The sequence below is a fragment of the Cydia splendana genome, chromosome 13, assembly GCF_910591565.1.
Source record: "Cydia splendana chromosome 13, ilCydSple1.2, whole genome shotgun sequence".
Taxonomy (NCBI): Eukaryota; Metazoa; Arthropoda; class Insecta; order Lepidoptera; family Tortricidae; genus Cydia; species Cydia splendana.
The window spans coordinates 10,772,734-10,799,253 of NC_085972.1; the positions used below are offsets into that span (position 1 = coordinate 10,772,734).

Consider the following 26,520-nt stretch of genomic DNA (forward strand, 5'->3'; position numbering starts at 1 on the left):
CTCATTCGACGCAAAATCGGCATCAGCATACGCGACGATATCTAACCCTGACTTCTGAAAAGTTAAACAATGATTAAGCGTACCTTTCAGATAGCGAAGAACGCGTTTCGCCGCCTTCCAGTGAGTCTCGTCGTACGCGTCGTTGAACTGGCTGAGCGAGCTGACAGCGTGCGCGATATCCGGTCGCGTACATACCGCTATGTACATCAAACATCCTATCAGGCCTCTGTAGTCGTGTGTACAATCCTTCTTTGTAGATTTCACGAGCTTCAGACCTGTTTCCATAGGTGTTCGCGCAGGTTTGCAATCTGACATGTGAAATCGTTCTAGCACCTTCTTAATATAGCTTGACTGGTCTAGAGTTATTTCGTTGTTCTGTCTGCAAAGCCTCATTCCAAGAATGTGGTGTGCTGGCCCTAAATCTTTGATTTCGAAGGCCTTCTTTAATTCTTCTTTGATTCCTGCCGTATCTCGGCAATCAGCTGAAGAAAATAGCATTATGTCATCAACATAGAGCGCAATTATAATCATAGATTTCCCGCTCGACTTGACATAAACACAAGGTTCGGAAGATAAACGTTTGAATTTCATTTTGCTTGTCAATACGCCATTTATTTTCTCATACCAAGACTTCGAAGCTTGCTTCAGTCCGTATATGGCCTTATTCAACTTGTAAACTTTATCTTCTTGGCCTTTAATCTTGTAGCCCTCTGGCTGTTCCATAAAAACGGTTTCTTTTAAATCTCCATTCAAAAACGCCGTTTTTACATCCAGATGCTCGATATTCATGTTATGTTCCGTTGCTAAAGCTAGTAACGTACGTATAGTAGAATATCGTACTACAGGAGAGAACGTTTCTTCGTAATCAATACCGTATTTCTGGGTATAACCTTTTGCAACAAGGCGCGCTTTGTACCGCAGTATTTCCCCGTCGAGGCCAAGCTTTCTTTTAAAGATCCACTTGCATTTTACAGGCCGTTGCTTCGTATCGCGGTCAGTCAGAGTCCAACACTTATTATCGATGAAGGATTTATACTCTTCCGCCATCGCGGCTTTCCACTTACTTGCTTCCGGGCCATTCAGTGCCTCGCGAACTGTCTGAGGGTCCCCCGTGTCACTGCATACAGTGCATGCTACACTAGCCGACTCAAACTCACTAGTTTCGTCCGTAGAGTTCTCGAAGTCTTCCAGTGTGGAATCTCCTGGGACATACGTCTCATCCGCAGGGTCATCTGGGGTCTCACTACTGCTCTCAGAATCATCTATCGTACTCACACTGTTATCTTGACAGTTTTCGTTAGATATTTCTGCGGGCTCTTGGGGTAAGTCGGGTAAGGCGGGTTGCACTTGTACATCATCGGCGACAGTTACATTGTTCGGAAACAAACTAATCTGAGTATAACGTGAACTGTCATCCTCATCCGATGAAGTGTCATTCCAAAAAGCATGTTCTAGAAAAGTGACATTTCTGGCTTTTATGACATTTTTCGGATTCTCCGGATCTATCAATCTGTAACCCTTTGACTCGTCACAGTATCCGACAAAAATATATTTCTTACTTTTGGGATCCAGTTTGTCCCGTTTGTGCTGAAGGGCATAAGCTTGGCAACCAAAAATGCGTAGGTAACTCAGATTCTCCTTTTTACCTGTCCATTTTTCTTCCGGTGTACTGCCCATCACAGCCTTAGTTGGAGAGCGATTCTTCAGGTAGACGGCGGTGTTGACCGCTTCTGCCCAGAATTCCTTTTTCAAGCCTGCTTCCTGAAGCATGCATCTGGCTTTCTCCGTAACGCTTCTGATCGCGCGTTCCGCGACTCCGTTCTGAGCTGATGACCTTGGAACCGTGGTCTGATGTCGAATCCCATGCTGTTTCAGGAACTTCTGAAAATTAGAATTGACATATTCACCACCATTGTCACTACGAAGAACTTTTATTTTCTTATTGGTTTGGTTTTCTACGAGAGTTTTGAATTCTTTAAACATCTCGAAAACCTCATCCTTCCTCCTAAGAAAATAAACAAATGTTTTTCGTGACAGGTCATCAATGAACAGCAGAAAATATCTTTTCCCACCTAGGGACGGGCATGGCAGTGGCCCCATGACGTCACTGTGAACTATTCCCAGGATTTCCTTGGCCCTGGTCTCAGATTTCTTCGGAAATGGCAACTTAGTCTGTTTACCTAAGATACAGGAAACACACGACTGAAAGTTATTGTTGTCATAAGAAATACCTGTGACCATACCTTTTCGCAGTAACTCCATGCTTCGGGTGTTCAGATGCGCCAGACGATGGTGCCAAATTTGTTGCGATGACTGGTTTCCAGTAGCAGGGGACTGCGGCGCTTGCTTCACGCTCACGGCAACAGGACGACTGTCATCCTTCAGTTGACGTGCCGGCACCGCTTTGCTGTCACCTGTATCTACAGACAAAGACGAACACATGGCCTGCGAGGATGGCTTACTACACGAGACAGAAACAGTTTCAATGGCATCGAGTTCATAAATACCATCTCTCAGGGTAGCTGTAGCCAAAACCTCCCCATTGTCATAGACTGTACACTTGCCAGAACGAAACACAATTTCGTAACCTTTCTTATCCATCGCACTAACAGATAATAAATTTACAGACAATTTAGGGACTAAGTACACATTATTTATCGATCTCACACTATTGTCCTTTAACACAGCTTGCGCAGTTCCTTTCCCAGCCGTCGGTAATGCTTCGCCATTGGCAATTAAGACCTTCTTTGGTTTTACAGTTGTAAAATCTGATAAAAAGCTGCGATCATTGCAAAAATGCTGCGCCGCACCGCTGTCGACGTACCACACGTCATGCTTGACTCCTGCGGCCAACGCTGTGAGGTGCGCCTGGCTTTTCCGGTCACTCTTCTTGCCGTCAGAGTTGTCAGGACAATCCTTCTTGATATGTCCACTCTTTTTGCATCTGAAGCACTTAATTGATGGTTTGCGTGCTTTCCGAGCTGCTAAAGCCGTATTAGCATCTTCGCTTTTCTCATCGCGTCTCGCGTTTTCTAGAAGCAATTTCGCTTTGACATTTTCGCTTGACAGTAACGTATTCGAATTTTCTAGAGCCATAATCAACGGGTCGTAATCGCTTGTCAAACCGCTGAGTAAAATCACGGCCACGAAGTCATCTTCCAAAGCCGCTCCGATGTCGCTCAGTTGTTGCGATGTATCCATGACCTTGTTCACGTATGCCTCCATACTCGCACATTCGCTTAATTTGGTGGCGAACATGTCTGATTGTCATTATATTTCAGTTGTATATAATAGCTAGCTAGTAATATAGCCAAGCGACCCCCAGTTGTTCGCATTAAATAAATTATGACCCCTACTTATTTACGCGTAAGATATGTACGTAGATTTCGGAAAATATTTACTTTAATCCAAATGATTCGGGCTTTTAAATTAATTTTCACTCGGTTGCCATCATACGAGATGTACCTACTCACAAGGTTTTATGGAATTAGGACACCATCTTTTATTTATAACAGGAGTTCGTAAATTATTACGTCATATCCTTTACTTTTGTACTTGGTATTATTAGCCAAAAAGCAGATTCTAGGTCTTAGCTACAATATCGGCACGTAACCTTCACATCGTACTGAATCGTCATATTTAATATGCGTGGTAGATGCCAAATACGAATATTTGCTACATCGGAGCATCTAAGAGAATACCTATTCAAGAAAAATAAGTAGGTACATACATAGCTACAAAAATCGTAACAATTTCGTTACACAATCAAATGAATTGCCCCGACAGAGTGCCGACTGCCGACGTCATGTGACACATATGCAATCCGAAAACGTCTTTAACATTAACTATGTCAGTCAGTTAATAAACGCGCGCATGTTTTTGTAAGAATTCCGCCGTGTCGTCTGTTTAAACCCTTAAAGCTGTTTAGAATTAATCTTGACACCGAATATTTATTAAGTACAGAATTATATTTCGCCATCCAAATTAATCGACCAATACAAGTCCAATTCTACCCAATGCTGCCGGTTGCTGAGTCATAACCTAAACCATTAAGGTTTTTTCCACCGTTTTCCAAATATGTCATCTGACTATCGAACCGGTGACCAGTGCGGATCAACTTCTGTATATTTAAATTGAGTAATAATGTGAGATAGGAATAGATAATTATCATCTATAAATAATAGATCTTTGTAATTCGCCCATAGTGTGTGACGTTCCTCCGCATGGTTTGATCCTGCCGCCCACACTAACGAGTGCTCCGCAAACTCGTCCCTCGCGTGATCGACTCACCGGGCCGCAGGATCGGTTCCTTTTCATTAAATGTTATTTTAAATCGATGTCCTGTCTGTAGGTAAGTTAATGTAAACTGAAAGTACATGACTGGTTTTACCTTATTTGATAAGACAAAAATAGATTCGTACCGAAAAGTGTCCTCACTTTAAATACTAGATATTACCTTACTAAGATCCTTACAATATTTAATTTAAAAGACTATGTTGCAAGCAGCGGGACAGGGCTTGAAGTAACAGTGGTTAGGGCTACAGAGAAAATTTTCTGCCTAATGAAATGTTCGGAAGCTAACGATAGTCCCTTGAGGTAGTCATTTAGAATTGCTTAGAGACTTACGGCGCGATTCGGGAAATGAATTAGAGTCATTAGATATGAAATAGTAAAGATATGTGACGTTCCACGGCAAAAGGTACCTTATGGCGGCTGGCGCTTACGCTATTATTAACGCCACTCCAATATTCAGCCGGGGCAATGGTACCTTTTGTCGTGGAACGTCACTTATCTTTACTATTTCATATCTAGTGAATCTCTAATTCATTTCCTGAATCGCGCCGTTAAGTATTTGCAGAAGCAACTTTTAGATATATCAAAGACCCACTAAGCACCTACCTGTCTGTCTACATATATTGTTCTCATCTTACTACAGATAGTACAAACACACCAAGTTAATTGCAGTTACGTCCCACGCAACGGTAAAGGGCGACCCATTAGACGTCGCCCCGTGGCATTTATGGCTGTGTGTCTCGGTTGCAAAATTATTGAAAAACTCTTGGAGATTTATCTTACTACAGACAGTTTGACGTATCAACATAGTCTCAGCTTCCACGCATAGGTTAAGGACGACCTACTCGCGTAATATTATAGATGTATAATGGTTACACTATTGAAATACACTAGAAAAATACATCAACTGGCCCCGTAGACAACATTAAAATCGCTAACGCTCCGTAGTGAACGAAACGCAACTGTCACTGTCACACTAATATGGAAGAGTGATAGAGAGACACAAAGCGATTCGATGGCGAATCGCAAGCGATGGTTACCTTGGCTAGGCCGGCTGGTCTCAAAATACTTCATACAGACTTTTCCTCTTAGTCCTAAAGCTCCATCGAAGCCAATGTTAAGGAGGATTCGTAGTTAAATTAATTTTGTATTATTTCTAAGGATTCATAGTCTTACTGCGGACACTTGTGGGCGTATTTTCGCTGCCAATGAATACATTGGCATCAGATCAGTACCTACACTAAGAGAATATATCTTCTGATATCACTTTACTTCAGACAGCATAACTTATCAACATAGTCCCAGCCCCAGCTCCGTCCCATGTAAAGGTTAAGGGCGACCCATTGTCCGTCCCCCATAGCATTATGGGTGGTTCTCAGCAGCTAATGTATTGAAAAACACTACGCTACGGGCGGCCGTTAATGAATGAGTTTTTACGTTTACCTATTCTAGATGTACAGAAACCATGTAGGCACATATTTTGAATAATAGTTTACTCTTTTTTGCATGTAATGATTTTGAAACACTCTTTTTACACAAATAATATCATTTTTTTTTTAATTCAAGAACGTAATATTTAAAAAAAAAATTTTGAGCTCAAATATTTGTTCCTGAGTCATGGTTGTTTTCTATGTAGGTATTTAAGTATGAATTTACATATTATTTATATCGTTGTCTGAGTACCCACAACACAAGCCTTCTTGAGCTTACCGTGGGGCTTAGGTAAGTAGTCAATTTGTCTAAAAATGTCTTAAGTATTTTTATAGTAGTTAGTTCTAAATAGTTAGATATAAGTATATGCCATTTGTCTATTACATATATTACTTAGACTGATTTTAAGTACTTAACCATATTTGATTATCAAAATGAGTCAAGATTTTACTCGACATAGTTTATGAAGATGTAATAACGTCGTTGTTGAAATAGTTTTTAATTAATTTAGTAATTTAATAATACAAATTCTTCACTAAAACAAGTTAATTTTCAATATATAGGTAATACTTAAAGAGTTAAGTGTTAGAAGTAATTAATTCTGTTGTAAATTTAGCTCCTACTTCAATATGAAAAGTAATAATCGATAAATTGTTTTCATCATATTTATTTTAAAGAAAAATTAACTATAGGTTACCTAACGAGGTAAGTTTTATTTATGAGAACCTTGAGCATTATGCAACAATAGTGAGCTTGCGGAAGGCAGGCCCCGGGCTTGGGGATAATGACGACTCGTCAGTTATACGGCCCGATTCGAACTTTAAGATACGTCAATTAATAGATCTAGAGACGATATGGATTAGATATGTCAGAGTCAAATGTGTTGTTCCTTCAAACAAAAACGTCACTTTTGACACTGTCACATCTAATCCATATCGTTTCTAGATCTATTAATTGCCGTATCTTAAAGTTCGAATCGGGCAGTTAGTGACGACTCGTTACTGTTTCTGAAGGAAATGCTTAGAATATTACATGAATATGAACGTGAACTCAAAAAAAAGGGTAAACTTACTTTCTATGCTATGTTTTGAAATCATCAATTTGGAGAGATGACAATATTTACTACAAAACTGCAGATACTCGTAACTTGGAAACGTTGGTAATCAGTACAGCTATAATATATACATATTATACCACCAGTTTAGCACTGACATAAACGCTAGCGTGAATGTAACTTACTTTTCATCACACTCGCTCAGTAAATGTGGAATTGCACGCAGGTTTAGCGGGAGTTATAGAAAAAGCGTTCTCCCTAGGGAGTTATGAAGTTTCTAGTGCCATAATTAACAGTTTTTTGTCTTTATACTTAATTTTTGTATCGCAAGTGTGATGAAAAACATTGTGTGTAACTCGGGGCGTAATAATATTGCAAACGAGAGTCTATAAATCGCTCCGGCAAGCCGTCGCGATTTAACTTACTCTCGTTTGCAATATTCAACTTACGCCCCATGTTGCACAATGTACTAATCTATGCATCTCGCTCGTACTGGCATATTAGTGCGAGCGAGATGTATAGAAAGTAACTATGGTATAACAAATTAAGCGGGTATAAATTTTGCTGACATCTAAGCAAACAAAGCTAAAGTAGGTTTATTGAGCTTCCTGTAGGACTAGGTACTAGGTCCAATATGTGTTTCATAATGTATTTTTGATAATAATAATTATAGTTGTTCAAACATTTTTCTTTTGGGTGCTAGTACTAGTGTAAGACAAAGATAGTATGATTCTCTCTGTCTATGATTGAAATGAGACAGTCCTTTAGTCCTTTGTCAAACTATACATATATCGTCGGCCTAAATCGCAAACCTCGTAACTCCCCCGGAGGAGTTACGAGGTTTGCGACTTAGGCCGACGATATCGGATTTATAATGCAAATGCACGTTTTGTCTATGCAAGCGTGGTGACTGGGTGCGGGTGCAATTACCAAACGCGACGCGCGTCAGCGGCTCGCTGGTATCAATTCATCACCCAGGACAAGATCCCGGCAATTAGTGCATGTCATGGACTTACCTTATGTAGACTTCGCATTATGCGTCTGCGTAGACTGCGTATTGTGCGTTGGAATCAATTGCACGAACCCAACGCATCATCAAACTATCATCAACTAAATAGTATTAAGTAGTTTTAGGTATTTAATATTTTACATATTGTACACTAACATAATAGGTAGTTAAATTATATTTTTGTACTAACACTATATGGGATCTGTGCCTGAAAGCAATATTTTCAATTCAATTCAATTATGAAGTGTTCGCATTGTATCATTTCAGCCGAAAGACGTCTACTGCTGGACAAAGGCCTCCCCCAAAGATCTCCACAACAACAGTATTTCGCTGCCCTCAACCAACGGTTTCCCGCGACTTTAACCAGATCGTCGGTATGCATTATGTAAACGACACTATAATTCAGTGCATATATAGTTACTCAGATTTAATGTTAGAGGAATAAAGTTACCACTACTTTTGAGATTATAAAATTTCTAACCAGAAAAAAACGGGGTACTTATAGGAGATGAGATAAAAAATACACGCGAGTAAACCCTTGGAACAAATAATTGTTATTTCTTTTATAGGACATAATCATAAACGTGGACTGTGCTTGTATATCAAAATTATCAAACTAGAATATGCTCTATAATTGGTGTACCTACTCGTAATGTGTGAAGTGATCTGTGGTGCACATGAATGCGAACAGACAATACTAATTATTAATTACATCGATTCTGTGGTCCGCATTGCACATGTCAGCTGAAAAATTATAATGATTCATTTGTCAAAGTAAAGTTGAATTAAATACTTAATAAGTAAAAATATTTTCTATAATCTTAATATCCAGAGAGGAAAATGGGGACTAGGTATTGTATGGAAAAGCGATCACGTGACTTCGTTCCCTTTGGTCTAAATTCTGCTTTCAGTCTAAGTTTCTTTTTCTCTGACTGGCGTAAATTTTATAATTCAAACTGTAGAAATTTAATAGCGGTTATCATACTGAGATTAGCCAAATGGGTACATGTATAGAATAGAATAGAATAGAATAGAATATAAATAATTTATTCGTAAGCACAAACACGGGATAGAAAATTATACAAACCAGAGAAACATAATAAAACCGGCCAGGTGCGAGTCGGAATCGCGTTTTAAGGGTTCCGTACATTAAGTCCGACTCACGCTTGACTGCACATTTCTAATAGATATTCCTGTCATTTATATATAAAGAACTATTTAGTGTATTTTTTTTCAAAATTTTAGACCCAGTAGTTTCGGAGATAAAGAGGGGGGGGGGATGGTAATTTTTTGGCTATTTAATTTAATAACTTTTAAGCTATGTATTTTAAAATTATAATAAAAATATATTTGAAATTCTCAAAATGAGCTCTTTCATTTGATATTATATAACTATATAGTTTAAAAACCTCTATTTTTTAACTGTCTCATTTACCCCCCATGTTTAAAAAAACATTTGTTTACGTTACATGTCCAATGTCCATCTTTGGGTCACTAATTTACATATGTGTACCTAGTTAATTTCAACTTAATTGGTCCAGTAGTTTTCGAGAACATAGGCTGTGACAGACGGACAGACAGACACGACAGACGCACGAGTGATCCTATAAGGGATCCGTTTTTTCCTTTTGAGGTACGGAACCCTAAAAAGGATAAAATGCCACGAAATTATCTCACCTCAGCATGTTGCTGGCGACTTCAAGCGCTGATCTTTCGATGAGACCATAATAACAACAGAATTAATGTAAAACATACAAAAGACAAAGATAATAAGTCAAAAATACAACATACAACAATACTACAATTAATATTACAATTACTATTATAATGTTCGTATTACGTACAGCTGTTATATCGGGCTAAACTCATCTTGGCCGTACATTACGCTTGAAATTACAACTATGTGACCTTTCTTATTGTATTATTACTAATCAATTAATCATATTTCACTTACAAAAGAAAGTGTATTGTGCTATATAACAAAATAAGAGGCCATCAAGGCAAAACTTATCGAGCTTAATGCGGTACTAAATCGATGCTATAATTGCTATACATATAATATTAATATATTTATCTTATAATGGTCCATTTTTAGGGTTCCGTACCCAAAGGGTAAAAACGGGACCCTATTACTAAGACTCCGCTGTCCGTCTGTCCGTCTGTCCGTCTGTCCGTCTGTCCGTCTGTCCGTCTGTCCGTCCGTCTGTCCGTCTGTCTGTCATCAGGCTATATCTCATGAACCGTGATAGCTAGGCAGTTGAAATTTTCACATATGATGTATTTCTGTTGCCGCTATAACAATAAATAGGTACTAAAAACAGAATAAAATAAATATTTAAGTGGGGCTCCCATACAACAAACGCGATTTTTTTGCCGTTTTTTGCATAATGGTACGGAACCTATCGTGCGCGAGTCCGACTCGCACTTGGCCGGTTTTTTCATCTATAACATTGCTACAAGAGAAAGAAAAGGCCAATATTCACACTTGTCTCATAAAACATCTGTAAATGCAGATGCCAAACCAAAATCTCCCATTATCGTTTCCAACACATGCCTGTTTCTATTAGCTTATAGTCAGAGGTTGATTAATTAAAAATTTCGCTTGCTCATGTTCGTTATTCAGTCCCCAGCTGCAGTATTTTTGCAGAGTGAATGATAGTAAATGAACCCTCGCTGTATCCTCATCACTCACCGCACAAAAACTGTTGCAGGGATATTCTTCCGATCGTTTACCGAGCACAGGCGACTCACACAAACCAGTATAAGTATACTCTAAGTTGTATCGACTCGAGGTAACAGTTAAACAGATTTATATGAATATTAGACTCGTTTGTCCTCTCGGAATACTCGGGCAGCGGTACAAAGTTTTGATAACGCACATCTGGCGTTTGTAACGTCCGTCAGCGGCATTATCGGCACGAGCCTAAACACAAATACCCATTAGTCTAACTATCATCGTTTATTACTGTGATTTGTTTTCATTTATGCTACGGTTTATTTTTGCTTAGACTTCGACACGGATGCGTCCTTTTTAACAGTATTTGTTTCATCTTACACATACGTTTATAAATTATGTTTTAGCATAGTGTCCATTTTTAACTGATTTCAAAAAACCGGCCAAGTGCAAGTCGGACTCGCGTTTCAAGGGTTCAGTACATTAAGTCCGACTCACGCTTGACTGCGCATTTCTAATAGGTTTTCCTGTCAACAATAGGTAAAGAACTATTTTGTGTATTCATTTCAAAATTTTAGAGATAAAGGGGGGAATGGTAATGTTTTGGCTATTTTCTTAAATAACTTCGAACCTATGTATGTTTGAGATTCTCAAGATGAGCTCTTTCATTTGATAACACGATATAGGTTGAAAAACTTAATTCTTTAACTTTCTCATTTACCCCCCAAAAGTGGCCCCAATGTTTAAAATTCATTTGTTTACGTTACATGTCCATCTTTGGGTCACTAATTTACATATGTGTATCAAATTTCAACTAAATTGGTTCTGTAGTTTCCGAGAAAATAGGCTGTGACAGACGCTCGAGTGATCCTATAAGGGTTACGTTTGGCCTTTTGAGGTACGGAACCCTAAAAAGGAGGAGGTTATGTTTACCTACATTTGGATGCGTCTACAACTCTATAGCGATAGGTATAATATTTTTATTAAGTGTTTGTTGTTGTTGTTTATCATCTCTAATTCTATCTAGCCAGCTCTATCTTCGACCCAGACGAAACGCGTAGGCGTGGATGTCGTAATTCACTGCCACTATAATAATACACAAACAAATAACAAAAATCGTGGCTAGCACTAGGAAATGTAGTTTCTGTTTAGCTAAATGACAAATGCTAAGAGATAGGAGAAATGTCATATTTATTCATGATTGATTTAAGCACTAAACCCGTCTAAATACTTAGGCACTTAATAGTTCCGGGTTCGAATCCCGGTAAGGGCATTTATTTGTGTGATGACGCAGATATTTGTTTCTGAGTCATGGTTGTTTTCTATGTATTTAAGTATTTATATATTATATATATCGTTGTCTGAATACCCACAACACAAGCCTTCATGAGCTTACCGTGGGGCTTAGTCAATTCGTGTAAAAAATAAAAATGTCCTATAATATTTATTTATTTATTTATTTATAGTATGGTAGCCTTACACAGAAAGGTTCAAGTAGATAGTAGATACATCTAGATACAACTACGCGTCGCATTCCTAGAACCAATAGCTAAAATAATAGACGAATTTTAAGGAGGAAACTAATTCCTTCTTGGAATTATGACCAATTTACAAAAGTAACGAGTACGTTAGGTTAGGTTAGGTTAGCCAAAAATATTTTTGGCTAAATAATATTATTGATAATTGTGTTCTAAGTGTAAACATTTACTACAATCACCACATTATCTCAGCTAAATGGAAATAATTATGTTGAACTAGTGATTAATTTCCTTCCAGACACGAGGTAAATAAATGGCTTATTATCAATACGCGTTGCTCAGTGTTTACAGAAGGGTACTGTCAATGACCATAAGAGCAATATACGTGTGTACTGTCACTTGTAATAATATATTACTCTGCGAAGGCCGCAAAAATATGTGACACGCTCTTAGGGCTCTACAAATAAGATCGTGTCAGATATTGTTGCGGCCTTCGAAGAGTAACATATTATTGCAGGTGACTGTACCTTATACATAAATAACTATACCAAGTATACCAACTATTACAAGAATACATACCACATAATATCAAATCAGAGTGCTTGGGGAATCTATCTTGAAATATAAGCACACTAACTTAAAAACAAACAAGGCTTTTCAAGTTCTTAAGGTGCACTGTATGTACGCCTAATAAGAACATTAAAAAGCTGATATAATCGAGAGAATAGGAAAGAACAGACGAGAATCAAAACGAGGTGGACAGGAGGATCAACGAGCCAACGAATAGGAGAATTTTGCTTCATTTTCACCATATGAAAAAAAAACCGGCCAAGTGCGAGTCGGACTCACAAACGAAGGGTTCCGTACCATTATCTATAAAAACGGTCACCCATCCAAGTACTGACCCCGCCCGACGTTGCTTAACTTCGGTCAAAAATCACGTTTGTTGTATGGGAGCCCCACTTAAATCTTTATTTTATTCTGTTTTTAGTATTTGTTGTTATAGCGGCAACAGAAATACATCATCTGTGAAAATTTCAACTGTCTAGCTATCACGGTTCGTGAGATACAGCCTGGTGACAGACAGACGGACGGACGGACGGACGGACGGACGGACAGCGGAGTCTTAGTAATAGGGTCCCGTTTTACCCTTTGGTTACGGAACCCTAAAAATGGAATACCCTGACAAAAGTCCGGACATCACCCTAAAAACCCTGACATTTCCGGAACCTACCATTTCTCCAAAAATCCTGTTAGGGGAAATTCTACCGCATGACCCTAATTAGGAGTCACTAATGAATTTAAGGTACGGTAAGGTAACAGGCAGCTCAGGGCTTATAATCGTAATAATAGGTATAAGAAATGTCAAACACCTACTTAAGTGTGATACCTACTTGTAAGGCAAACACAACTATGGCTACGCACGATACAGACGATACGTGACAAAAGTATTACGTGATTTAATCTGGAGATCTCATCACTTACCATGCAAGGCTTTCGATAAGCAGTCATTGTGGGTAGGTACTTTTAAAATGTAGGTATAAACTGCTATAGGCGCCGTACTGCCGCCCGCACCTTCCCCGCCACCCTTAGTCGTCCTACCCCGTCGCCCCCGTACCGCGCAGGCGAGGACTCATTTAAGCGGTCGGTCTATAAGTGTCCAGTACTGCAAAAGCACGGGTAAATTGAATTTCACTAACTCGTATTGTAAAATTTACAACGCTACGTTCCTATACACCAAATGGGTAAAGAAGCAAGTAAAATAAACAAAGTGTAACCATTAAACTGTTCCAATGCTCGTTTCACGACATTTATCTTAAAGACTTTAAACGAAAACTTGACATATTAAACTCTGCCAGTCTCAAAATAACAAATTGATGCCCCAGCCGTCAGTCGCCGCCCTAATCTTAGCGGAAACAGGCGCGTCAGAGCTGTCGCCTCTTGGGCATAAATTAAAAGAATGGAATGTTATCAGGAGCGCAGTGAGTGGTCCGAGGGCCACTGCAAGTACATTACCTTATCAATATTCAAATTAATGTAAATATATGTATGGATATGATTTTAATTTTAAATTAAAGGGAAAATAAGTATGCGCATCGGCAGATCTTCCATCCATCGTACACGAACGATACGTACGTAAACGTAATAAATACGTAGTGGTCCTTTACAATTCTACATACGGGTACCTACCTACGTAGTGTCAGATCTCATCATAACCAAAAAATATTACATTCACTGTGACGATTTATGATTCGTTTAGAGTACAGATGTAGTGCATAATTGTTTTCCTTCGTATTTACACCTACGAACATGTCTTGCTATTTCAGTCAGTCTCGGTACAAAAAGTACTGAGGTTGATTGAAGTAGCATGACCAATACGAACGTTTCCGAGAAACTACGAAGGTAAACAATTATGCACTACATCTGTAGTTTGTTTAACCCTTTAACCGCCAGAGTCTGATATTTAAGACATCACATATCCAGCTCATTTCGCCACAGTCTGATAAATAAGACAAATATCTGATTCGGTTTTTACAGCACATTTATAACTCCCGTAACTATGCCAACCGTACTCTGCGTGGTACAATTACTGTCGGTGGCGACACTGGCGACACGAGCACGCTCGATCAAAAATTGCTGGCGGTTAAAAGGTTAATAGTATACTCCGTCTTAGGTCAGTATCATCAGTGCAATCGATTAGCGTATGTCATCGAAACATACAAATGCATCGAAAAATCATGCAATGCACAAAGGTTTTATCACATAGGAAAAGTTGAGAATGCACTGAACTATTGTAACAATCAATTTACGAACGCACCTCCCGTGGCGCCTCAGTTCAATAGCCGGCCGCGATCGGCTTTACATCGCTATTTATACACAAATTAAATACGTACGTTTTTGGCACGTACTTTCAGACGTAATAGTGCCCCAATAATCAATAGAAATGCATTAACGTAACTCATGTCCCACATTATTGCGATAGTACTTGGCTACTACATGGAATTGGCATACATTAGCCGGTAGAGCTTAGGTAAATGATATCACAATTTCAAACGTTATTTTTAGTATAGAAGCTGTACATAAGTATATAAATAGGTAGGCAGGTACTTTACATTAAAGGACTAAAACTTCTTTTTATCTATTTTACTACAAATGCTACATGGATAACTGCATAACTTACTAGTTAGACTCCAATGCCTATTATTGTTAACCATAGCTGATGTGGCATAAAAACTTGACTCGAAGCTTGACGTAAAGTAACGAGTAAGTAAGTAAATATTATTTAAGTACCTACTTAATAAATCAAATATAAACCAGACAGCTTATTAATAAATGAAAATGAAAAAAAAAAAGAAATCTGAAAGACTTTTCGTTTCAATAAAGTGATCGACATCGTGTGCAGCCGGGCGTTAAGTGCTTGCACCTTTCGTGTCAAAACGCAATCTTGCCCTTACACATTATGAGCATTTAAGGTCCTAAAATAAAATTAATACTCATATTTCACTTCTGAGTACTCGCAATTAGCAGTGTTCATTAATTATTTCCTTTTTTTAATTAAACAAGCCGAGAAAAGGGGAACAAATTGCAGCCAACATTTTAAAGAATGCCTCGATTTCTATTCATGACAAATATGACAGGGCGTTTTTATGTTTTTTAAACCATTGAAACAAAATAAAGTAGCAAGCATTACGGTACGTACTGAGCAATGAAATTTAAAATATAATCTCCATAGATTGTTAAGGTAACGTTCGGATTAATACTGCACCAGCATTACTGCTGCAGTACACCTAACCTACTGCAGCGCGACGTTACTGTCAACTGTATTATGGTGACAGTCCATTTCCAACGACAGCTGCACTACTGTTCATTTTACTATGGAAATTGACAATAACACCGACGTGTTCAGTACCAGTAGTGCAGCTGCGGTTAGAAATGGAATGTTACCATTACTGCCGCAAATGGCAATAATCGGGGCGACAAGGGGGTTTGTTTAGATATGTCATTCTACTACCTCTATTACGACTGCCACATGCATGTAAGTAACTATAAGTTCTTGGAGTATTAAGCATAGTGTTGTAGTATAAAATGATGTAAATGTTATTGCGTCTCCCGGTATAGTACGTAATAAGTACGTATATTACAATTGGGGAGAGAGAGAGTCTGTGGGAGGAAGTCTGAGTTAACCTCTCCGACGAGTCAAGTGACGTAGTTGCCACCTTCGAGGACCGATTACTTCCACTTCAATTGGCTGTGATTCACAATTCACAATATTGCCGCCTATTCTGAACTTTTCTGAAGAAGAAAATACGATGTAAAATAATAACTTATGCACTACATCTGTAATCGATTTCGAACGATGGGCCTGTTAGGGCCGATCCTCGTTTGCCTTTGAATTAAAAAACAACTACGATTGAGTGACATTTACCTTAACTTAGGTGAGTCGCTTGGTAATATTTGTGAAATTCAACCGTATTTATGAATGATCGATAGTGAATATCTAAAGTGTGCTACAGCTATTCTTAAATATCTGTTCACCGTACGTTTAATTGGCATTGATTTAAAGTTAATTTGTCTTTATTATTTCAAACTTGTTAATATTTGGGTCATACAGTTACAGAACAAAAGTTACCTCTTCTGTTCTCAAATTTTAAGGATAGGTCTTCCACATATCAAGTTTAGACCTGAACCAAACAGATGTGTTTCATTAATATCGTTAGTTCAATGGAGACAAAAAAAATCTTACTTTACATCATCTATTTCTATAGCTACACATAAACAATAAAAATAATGTTTGATGGCTAACAATTAATTATCAATTATCATACAATTGTTTAAAATGTGCATTAGAGTATGCTTGCTAATTTGCATTTTCATTTTCACTTAATCACTAATCTTGTTTGTTACCTCATTAAATACCAACAAACTTTGTTTTAGTATGTTAATTACTTACTTTTCCGAACCGTACAACAGGTTTATTAAACACTTTCAAAACAAAATCGCAACCAGTAGGTAACAATAGAAACCTACTAAGACCCTGTCTCATAAATCAAAGTTAGAGCAAGTTTCGGACGACAAGATGTACCTAATCCAATGATCGTTAAGTAAACCGAATAGAAGTTAACTTTAGTGTAATTCGATTCACTGTCCGCTTTCTCCACGTTGAGGTTTGCAATTTCCACATAAAGATCGTCTTGGGTCCAATTCTCTCCATTACGGGTTGATCGTATTCAAAATTCATTACTAGGGTTCGGGCTTTTCACAATACTGTTATGGCTTGCTTAGTCCGCATAGTGGTCTAAGCAGGCAGGCAGTAATTATATGTACGGAAAACTTAAAGTGATAGGTATCAGATTAAATTATATCTCGTAAAAAAACTTTTGAAAACAGAAGGGGAAACATGTTGGGGCACCTGATACGTCACGATACTTACATAAAGTCTATAATTGAAGGCAGAGTAGAAAAACAGAGAGGCAGAGGAACACCGAGACGTACGTAGGTATTTGGACCAGGCCAAAGAGAAAATCAACGTAGTGACGTATCAGTAGCAAAACAGTGGCAGAGAGAAGAACGGAATGGTGATTACTCCACCGAGAAGAGCCAGGCTCTTAAGAATAATGATGATGATGATGATGAACAAACTTTACTAGTTTTATTACCTAATACATTTGGCGATCACGCTGCAAACGGGTGGTTAAAACAAATTTATATATGTATTATAAGAAATGTGGTATTATAGTATTTACCGTTAAGTTGGCAGCTATTGCACGTGGACAGCGGGCAAAGACCTCGTTAAGAATGGACCACACAAGTCAACGCCTCTTACCGCATTGTATCAACAAATTTATTCAACTAAACATGTGAATTTTTAGCATGTTTGTAAGTCCCATTGCTGGGAAGAGTTCGTTCTCGTTTCTAATCCTATATTGTTCACGATCTCGCCTCAAATGAAAGATAACCTCGTTATAGGCACCAATAGTAAATACGAATTATAATAACTCTAAGATCCTGTGAGATCATGTCCACAACTAGACGAACAATCCAATATACCTTACTGCCATACATAAACATATTTCTTAGTTAGTTCTTTATAAACTCTATTATTTCCATTAAATAAGATTTTGATGAATTAGATTTTGTTTAGTCTACTATTCAAGTGTTCTGAATGTGACTTCAAAGTGATGTAATATATTCTTACACGTTCGTAAACTAAAGGTCGAAACCTATCCTCGTCCTAAAACAACGCAAATACGAGTAATCAATTCCTTTATAGGATCAGAGGGCCTACCGCTAACCACGCTCGACGTGTTACCTCCCTGTCACACTTACGTACGAATTTACAAGTGCGACAGAGAGGCAACACGTAGAACGTAGTTCGCATTAGGCCGTCTGTAACTCAGAGACATAGCGTAAAATGTTGGCACTCCCTTGAATACAGACAACGGTTTTATGTAATAAGTATTGACGTACCTAATTGACTTTATAATATCATTTGTCCTTCAGACTGCGCCGAATTTTACTGGCGCTGTCGAAAACGAATAGCAAATGCCCAGACACTCGGCAAAATGTAAGTGACAAGGGGCTTAGTGCTCTATCAAGGCAAACTACGCTCCTAACAAATTGCACTCGTCAAATCCTTGAACAGAACTAACTTTCTTAACTGAACTGAGACACTCCGACGTTTCAGAAAGCTTTAAGTCAAGTATTGCAAACCAGAGTGGGTAATGACACTCCGGTCATGTTTTCCGTCTTAATTGAGGCGAAAACAGGCCGAAGTTGGCTGGCAGTGCTCATTAAGAACAACAAACAAGTGGCTAAGTACTGTGATGTCGCCGAGAGGCAGTCGCGAGCGAACTAATCGGCTTTCGCGCTGGCTGCTACCGAAACTCCGAAAAACCTCGCATTTACATGTTGTTTGCGTCGTTTATGGAAAACATGTGTTTCATATGGAATAACATGCACGAATTGGGGAAAACATGTTTCCGCAATCGAACTCGATTTTCCGATGTGTTAGAAGCAATAACTTATTCAGTAGGCAGTATGTACAGTCGCCGTCAGATATATCGAAGCGGTCAAGGCGCTCACAAATATCTGAACACGCTCTCTATATTGTCAATGAGGCGTTAGAGTGCGTGTTCAGATATTTGTGAACATCTTGGCCGCTCCGATATATCTGATGGCGACTGTACATACATGTCCGATAATCAATAATCATATTTATATCAAGTCTCGTAATAATGTTCTCAAATTCATTTATAATACCTTAATTTTCAAGTTGCACAGTGGTCTCAAATACGTACAAAATGCATACGGGCATTTTTTGTGACCTGCACAAAAGACGTATGATGACACAATATTTTTTCTTGTCTTTGTTTCCCAATGATTGAGAAAAAAAATTGCTATTATTTTCTTACAATACCTTTTACTTTATTCTGTAATAACAAATGTGATAAGACACACGTCTTACATAATACATTTCGGATTTGAGACCTTCTACGATTCGACGTAAAATTTAATGTTCAGAAGGTACGTAACATGTTGCAACTGTTATTAAATAAGTAGATTTCGTCTAACTTTAATTGCTATTATATGTATTCGTATTCGTATTACCCTAAGTTATGAGTAGGTAAGTACGTCGGTAGGTATATGACGCTCATATTAATATTCTGTTGTTTACGTACCTACACCTCTTGTCAAAATAAACTTTTTAAATATAAATAGAATACGAGTATTTTCACTATTACCTACTTATTTCAATAATATTACGTTCTACGCATTATTTAATAATAGTATCGTATACAGGAAAGGCGTGTAAATACGTTTTTTTGTTAGTATTCGAGTGCGTGGGTTACCGAACAACTGTTATAAAAGGGAATCTTTTCAATCCCAAGGCATTTCATAAGGAAAGGTGAGGAGTGATTTATGTGTGTTCCTTTTGTTGAGAATACCTATTGAATGCTAAAAATACTTAACAGTTGCGCTTATGTGTAAGTAAAGAAAGCTATAAATTATTATACGGGCTAATGTTTCCCTTTAACGGTTTTCAGCACGAAAATCTATCGTTCTTGACGCGTTTTATATGTGTTAAGTCCGAATACCGATTTTTGGTTAAAGTTACCTTGTGGGTAGTCAGCATTTGTGAGTAATTAACGATAAGAATTAGTAGATTATAATACCTATAGTAAAAGCAAAACGAGCAAGGCGGTCTTCCCATTGCATGCGAATTGGCAAGCCGCTCCGGTGTGCGTAGGGACATCGCTATACACGCACATAGTGCTGCCACGCTCATATATTGGAGAGACGTTCCGGAGAACAAATTTGCATCAGTGTAATAACCTTGTAATACATACAAGATATAATTTTAAACAGCAGCTAAACAAAAGTACAATTTCGTTCTCTATGTGTGTCTGTCCTTTCAAGTAGAAGAAAGTAACTTAGAAACCGTAGAATATACAACATCACTCTATTTCCGTGGACTGGTCACAATTAGGCTTTCCTCGTAAACAGTAAAATAAAACCAGTAAGTGCGCAACAAAACCTAATCTCATTACGCCTAATACCATTGACGACTTCACAGATAGTAATTGTAAGCAGCGAACACACTAGCTCGTGCCAACCGTCGTTTAATAAAAGGGGCATTATCTGTTCCAATACACGGCAGACTACACAGACTAGTCGAACTATCAGGAAAACCAGTACCCAAGCGTTTTCTGATGGTGCATACGTTTTAAGGATGTAGAGATCACAGTTATTCTGATATGCCCAAACGTTCGACTCGTCTCCGCATAGGAATACACTACAAGGAGTGTGGACCCCTTCCGAGCGGGTTCACTCGAGCGCTCACCTTGCGTGTACGGGCAGGAAAGAGGCAAAGGATTTAACACAATCATCTAATACAAAAGGGCACTACGAACATACGAAACCCCTTACACACCTAGCACCTTTTGTAGCTGCAGTTTGGACAGCAATAAGTAATAAAATGCGTTTAAACGGAGCATAAGCCACCAACATAAAGGAGATTAGTGTTTTTATTTTGCTTGCCGTTACGCAGAGTGGAATGTGTGTACCTGCCTACTTGACTCTTAATGGGTTTTTGTCTGGTGCGTCGAAATTTTCAGCTTAAATTGCAATTGTAGAGTAAACGTTTTACCCCTGCGAGACTTTGCTTTTATTGCCCATTAGCTTTTGTTCGTGTATATTGAAAAATTTGCATACATTGAAGTACTCCCCCAGTCAAATTAAGTCGGTGAATAATAAAATTAACACAACCTGTATAAGCACATATTTCTGGAGCTCAAACATAATTTGCCCTATTACGGCATGATAATGAATATTATGAATATTATCATGTTCCAGCTAGGAAAAGGCATTCCCTATTTTTAGTAAAAATATAGATAGGTACACATAAGTACATTTCTCATCTGAGCAGATACATTGATACCCAATAGTCGAGTAGGTACCTATATTTTCAAAACCAATAAAGTACTTACATTTGCAGACAATCGGCACTCGCCATGGCTCAGAATTGAGTGGTGGATATCTAAGTGCCGCCTGTCTGGAGGCAACCGACATATTATTCCATATGGAAAGGTTTATGATACTACATCACGTACATATCTGTGGCCAACCTCAGCAACAAGTACTAACAATAACACAAACTTAAACCCTAATGTAAACTTATCTGATCCTGTACGGATATGATGGTCGTTCTTGTCTACGTGACAGCGTGATAAAACGGTGTCCGTCACTTTCTATCCCACGGTGTTAAAAAGTGACAGTTATTTTATCACGTAGATAAAGATGGATAAAGCCATCCATAATACGCCGGATGAAATTATACATATGAACCGGAATAATCACACAGGTACCTAGGTACATAGAAGCCGTCAAAGCGTTTAATAATATTCGAAATATTACAAACTCCACAAATTGATGTTCATATTTATATTCGAATTATAATACCTTCAAACGTATATCTTCACACATCTGTAATAATCCCACTATAATTTACGTATCCTTTGAAACTTAGGGAACCTTTCAAGTGTGTGGAGGCGTAAAGTTTAATCATCTCGTCGAAACGTTTCCATCTGCCTAACTCCTATACGGTCACTTTAAACTAACAAAATAATTAGGTACCTATACGTTGAACATCAACAAAACATTTATTTATGTATAACTTAGTAATTCCAATATTATTATGTTGAGTAACATTTTATTTATTTACTTGTTAGATGACCGAAAAGTAAGATAAACCAATAATGTGTCAGATTAAATCGTCCAGTAAAGTTCGACGGTAGCCGGCAGATTGTAAGAGTTCTCCGTAGCGCGTAGGGTGCACGCTACGCCGCCGTAGGAGCCACCATATGTTCCGACCACGCGGCCGCCGCCGATCGATACGATATGCACTTACCGTGGTCATCTTGAAGTTCAACTTTCGCTGCAACGCAGTCTCGAGGTGGAGAGCCATTGAAATCTCTTTCACGAACGGTTCACCGGATACCGAGCAAGCACTTATAACATAGTTCGATAAGCGCGCGTTAAGTGATAACTTAGTGTAAGCCGTATATTAACTTGGAAGCGTGGTAGATCGCGTGTTCACGCAGCCATTTTAGCGGCCTGTCAAAACATTCCAGTTTCCACCGCGCCGCGGCGCCACGGGCGCAATCGTTACGTCTGCGCGAAAATAGCGCGCGGGTCGAGGGAGGCGGGCGGCGGGCGAGGGTACGCGCCACCAAAATACCGCCACCGGCTTCACACACTTTTCCGCCACCAATTGATTTATCACTAAACTTGCAATGAGATTAAACTTATACTTCTAAGTACAACTTTATAGGATTGTTACAGATAAAGTTTTGTAATTGCTTGTCTATTAGGGGCTAGAAAAACATACGGTTTATAAACTTCTTACAAAATAATTTAGATAAATACCTATTCAAATTGGAAGCAATTTTCTAGGTACAAAAGCAAGCCATTTGGAGCATCTTGTCAGCCGCAGTGCGGGACAAGCAGCAACAAAATAGGGGCACTCGTATAGGACGCAGCAATATATTTTGATTAGCACAAAACATATTACAGGACAGACATCAAAAACGAATTACTCGCACTGTGACATTAACTGTGACATTATTCGAGTGACGAGCCGAGTTACTGACTCTCCACAATAAAGGGCCGTCGCAGAAAGTGCCTGAATGAATAGCTATACATTTCATACCTCAGAATACGGGTAGGTACAATCGAATTATGTCTTTGAGAACAGAGCAGAATTTTGCAAGGGTTCCGAGGCGTTAAAGTCTCATTTTCTATATTACATACTAGCGACCCGCCCCGGCTTCGCTGGTTTAACAAATTATACACCTTAACCTTCCTCAAGAATCACTCTATTGATAGGTGATAACCGCATGTAAATCCGTTTAGTAGTTTTTGAGTTTATCGCGTACATACAAACACACAAACAGACAGACGCGGCGGGGGACTTTGTTTTATAAGGTGTAGTGATAAATCGAATACGTAGTACAGTCAACAACAGAGCTATGAATACAGGCAAAGTGTCAAAAATATGTATACAGTACTTTATTGCCTGTACATTAAGGTCGTGTATACATATTTTTGGCACTTTGCCTGTATTCATAGCTCTGTTGTTGACTGTACCTAGAAGTTTTTAAAAATAATGAAAACCCGACAGCGTAATAATTAATAATATACTTATTTCAGTGACTATTTGGTAGCCAACCAACTTTAAATCGTGACTGGTCTCAAATTAAAAATGACCAAAAAAACCTACTTAGATGATTTTTTCAAATCCCTATATAATGATACGTTGGTAGGGACTCGACATAAGTGCGTCGATATTTTTCTTTTTTACATTATGGCATTTATGGCGTATGATTGTACAAGATTTGCTTAGTTTGGGCGTTTGGGGCTAAGTTTATCTGTGTAAAACTGTCCCTAAATATATTTTTTATTGTCGCCATATTGTATTAGGTATGTTTATTGCAATAGCTTTTGTTTTAATGATAACGACACTCGGACAAATGAGACAAATCGATTGATGTAAGAATCATGAAAATGGGACGAAAGGAACCAACATACATTTGTCATAATATACATACATAGACTGATGAACACCGTTACCCTTTAAGAGGAAAGGGGACGGCCGCTTCTCCATACAAACGTAGTTCCCGTATTCCTCTCTGGATATTGACATTATGAAAAATAATTTTACATAATTTGATACATATTAACCACAGCTATTTAGCTATATGTCCCTGCGTTTGACTATTGTCGATTTTCTATTATTGTAAAAATTATGAACGAAAAACAGATTTCATACAAAATTTAAAATTATACTTTCTCTTATAATAATTAAAAATTCGTAAATAATCACGTAGGGGCATAGCTTTGGTTGATATATTACAATAAATGGTGTCAACATATTTTCAATAATGTTAATATCAAAATGAGGACTAGGTACGTTTGTATAAAAAAGGCGCGGGTCCACTCCACTTTCATCTTAAGTAGTACTAAATCAGCAACATAAGTTAACTTTTGGAATATTAAGTCCATGAAATTACCTGCTTTCCTACTTTCAAGGTCAAATGTTTTGTCATTTGGTTATTTGAAAACAATTTGAAAGAGATTTCCTGCTAGAAGAAGTTTATTGCTGTGGTTTATGTTTTTGCAAATACCTACATATATGTAGACGATAATAACCAAATAAATCAACATTGAAACCGACTTCTTTGGGACCGTATCCAATATGGAGAAAAGACGAGGTTAGGAAAAAAATCTCGTAAGCAATTATCAGAAAAAGCCTATCAAATTGTACACCTCCGCCACGCACCGCCACACATGTAGCAAACATGCTTACAACAAATAAATAAACTTTCATTGCGTCGCATATAAATATCAAATGGAATACAGCTAGTTATATTTATTTGCGTGAAGCATTGCGTCTAATAGCAATTGGAACGAATAAATCTCCTTCGTGGACGTGCATGCAATGTAACAAGCGGGTAATTTAGCAACACATTATTATTCCCCCTCCGCTAACTTAGACCGTAGGTGTGCTGTGAGGTTTATTGCCTAAATATGCTGATGGTTAAACCTGGTAAAACAATGGTCTTGGTCAAATCATAGTAAACTATCTTCTGGCCGCGACTCTGCGTGGAATGATGATGATGATGATGATTGATAAAAACTACCCTATGTCCTTTCTCGGGGCCCAAACTGTACACATAGCAAATTTTGTCTAAATCGGTTCAGCGGTTTAGGCGTGAAAAAGTAACAGACAGACAGACTTTCGCATATACAATATTATAAGTATGGATAGGCGTTATTATAAGCTTTTTTTTATACTTAGTTTCGCAGGATTAAAACGCGCTTAATAAAACTGAGAGTCATTATCAAACGCATACATTTTGTTAGAAAAACTAACAGGCTGTACAGTCGAGTTCATAAACATGTATACATTTCTTCACCTTAATCCATTGCAATAAGGTGAAAAATGTATACATATTTATGAACTCGACTGTACCAAGCGTTTTCCTAATATTACATATTTAATTATTCTGTATAATGTTGTACAGAATAATTAAATTGCTTCGTAACCTTTAAGATAAAGTAAACGAACTCCCACGCTCAAGCTCTTGGCGATTTGATATTACGGTCTTTATAAGAATCACGACATTACTTTCTATCAAAATTTACCTAGAAATAGTAATGTGAAATACTTGTTAAAGAATAAGTAACTTTTTCTTACCAAAGTTTTAGAACATCTCCAACTTTTTGGATACTTCCTGTAACTTAATAATCTACATCTACGTCAAATAATTAACTGTTCCCTTTTTTTTTATGCCAACCATTCCATAATTTTGTTGTAATTCGTGGATAATGTCGTTGGCAATATATTAACTTAATTTTAATTGTACTACTAAATGTAACATTATATTGTATAAGTTGTTTGTTATCCCTAAAATGAATAAAATAAAATTAAAATAAAACTTTGCACATCTGTAATTCCAAAATATTACCTTAACAGATTCATAATAATTAATCTACATATAAGCATAATTCCAGATGTTAATGCTCGACAACTGCTTAATTTAATAAGGGGAGTCAAAAATTGGGTCAGCGCGAGGGGATATCCCCTATGGAATTCTTACCAACAAATGTAAAATTTATACATATATGAATGAATGAATGATTAATATATGGCCCGGACACTATCATGAATACTGACATTACTTTGAAGGAATGACGTTTTTAGTGATAGTGTAGGGATTGTCATGAAGGAATGACGGCAAGTAATGAAGTTTATTCAAATAATTTCCGTCAGTATTGGACTTATGTCAAAGTAATGACGCTAGAAATGACATTACTACTGACAGTGAATTGATTAGAATGATGGAATCAGAAATGACAGAAAGAATGACGGACGATAATGAAGTTATTAAACTTTTTTAATATTTTTGAAGTATATGACAAATTAATGACATTATACTGATAGTGAGTGGAGCGCAATATTTATTTCAGGACAAGTAAAGTCCCATATTATGTTAGTAACAAGTTAGGTACTTAAAGTTAG

General features: G+C 37.8%; 1 protein-coding gene across 4 annotated transcripts in view; it reads right to left on the bottom strand.

Moving 5' to 3' along the window:
• The window catches only part of LOC134796034 (protein alan shepard), a 216,517-nt gene extending 193,842 nt beyond the window's left edge, over window positions 1-22,675 (bottom strand). The window contains exon 1 of one of the 4 annotated variants that reach the window (XM_063767953.1): window positions 22,348-22,675. In XM_063767953.1, the coding sequence (XP_063624023.1) occupies window positions 22,348-22,404 (57 nt within the window). In that variant the 5' untranslated portion in view covers window positions 22,405-22,675. The remainder of the gene's footprint in view (window positions 1-22,347) is intronic. The other 3 variants (XM_063767956.1, XM_063767954.1, XM_063767955.1) reach the window with 3 other exon arrangements.
• Between the last annotated feature and the right edge of the window lie 3,845 nt (window positions 22,676-26,520).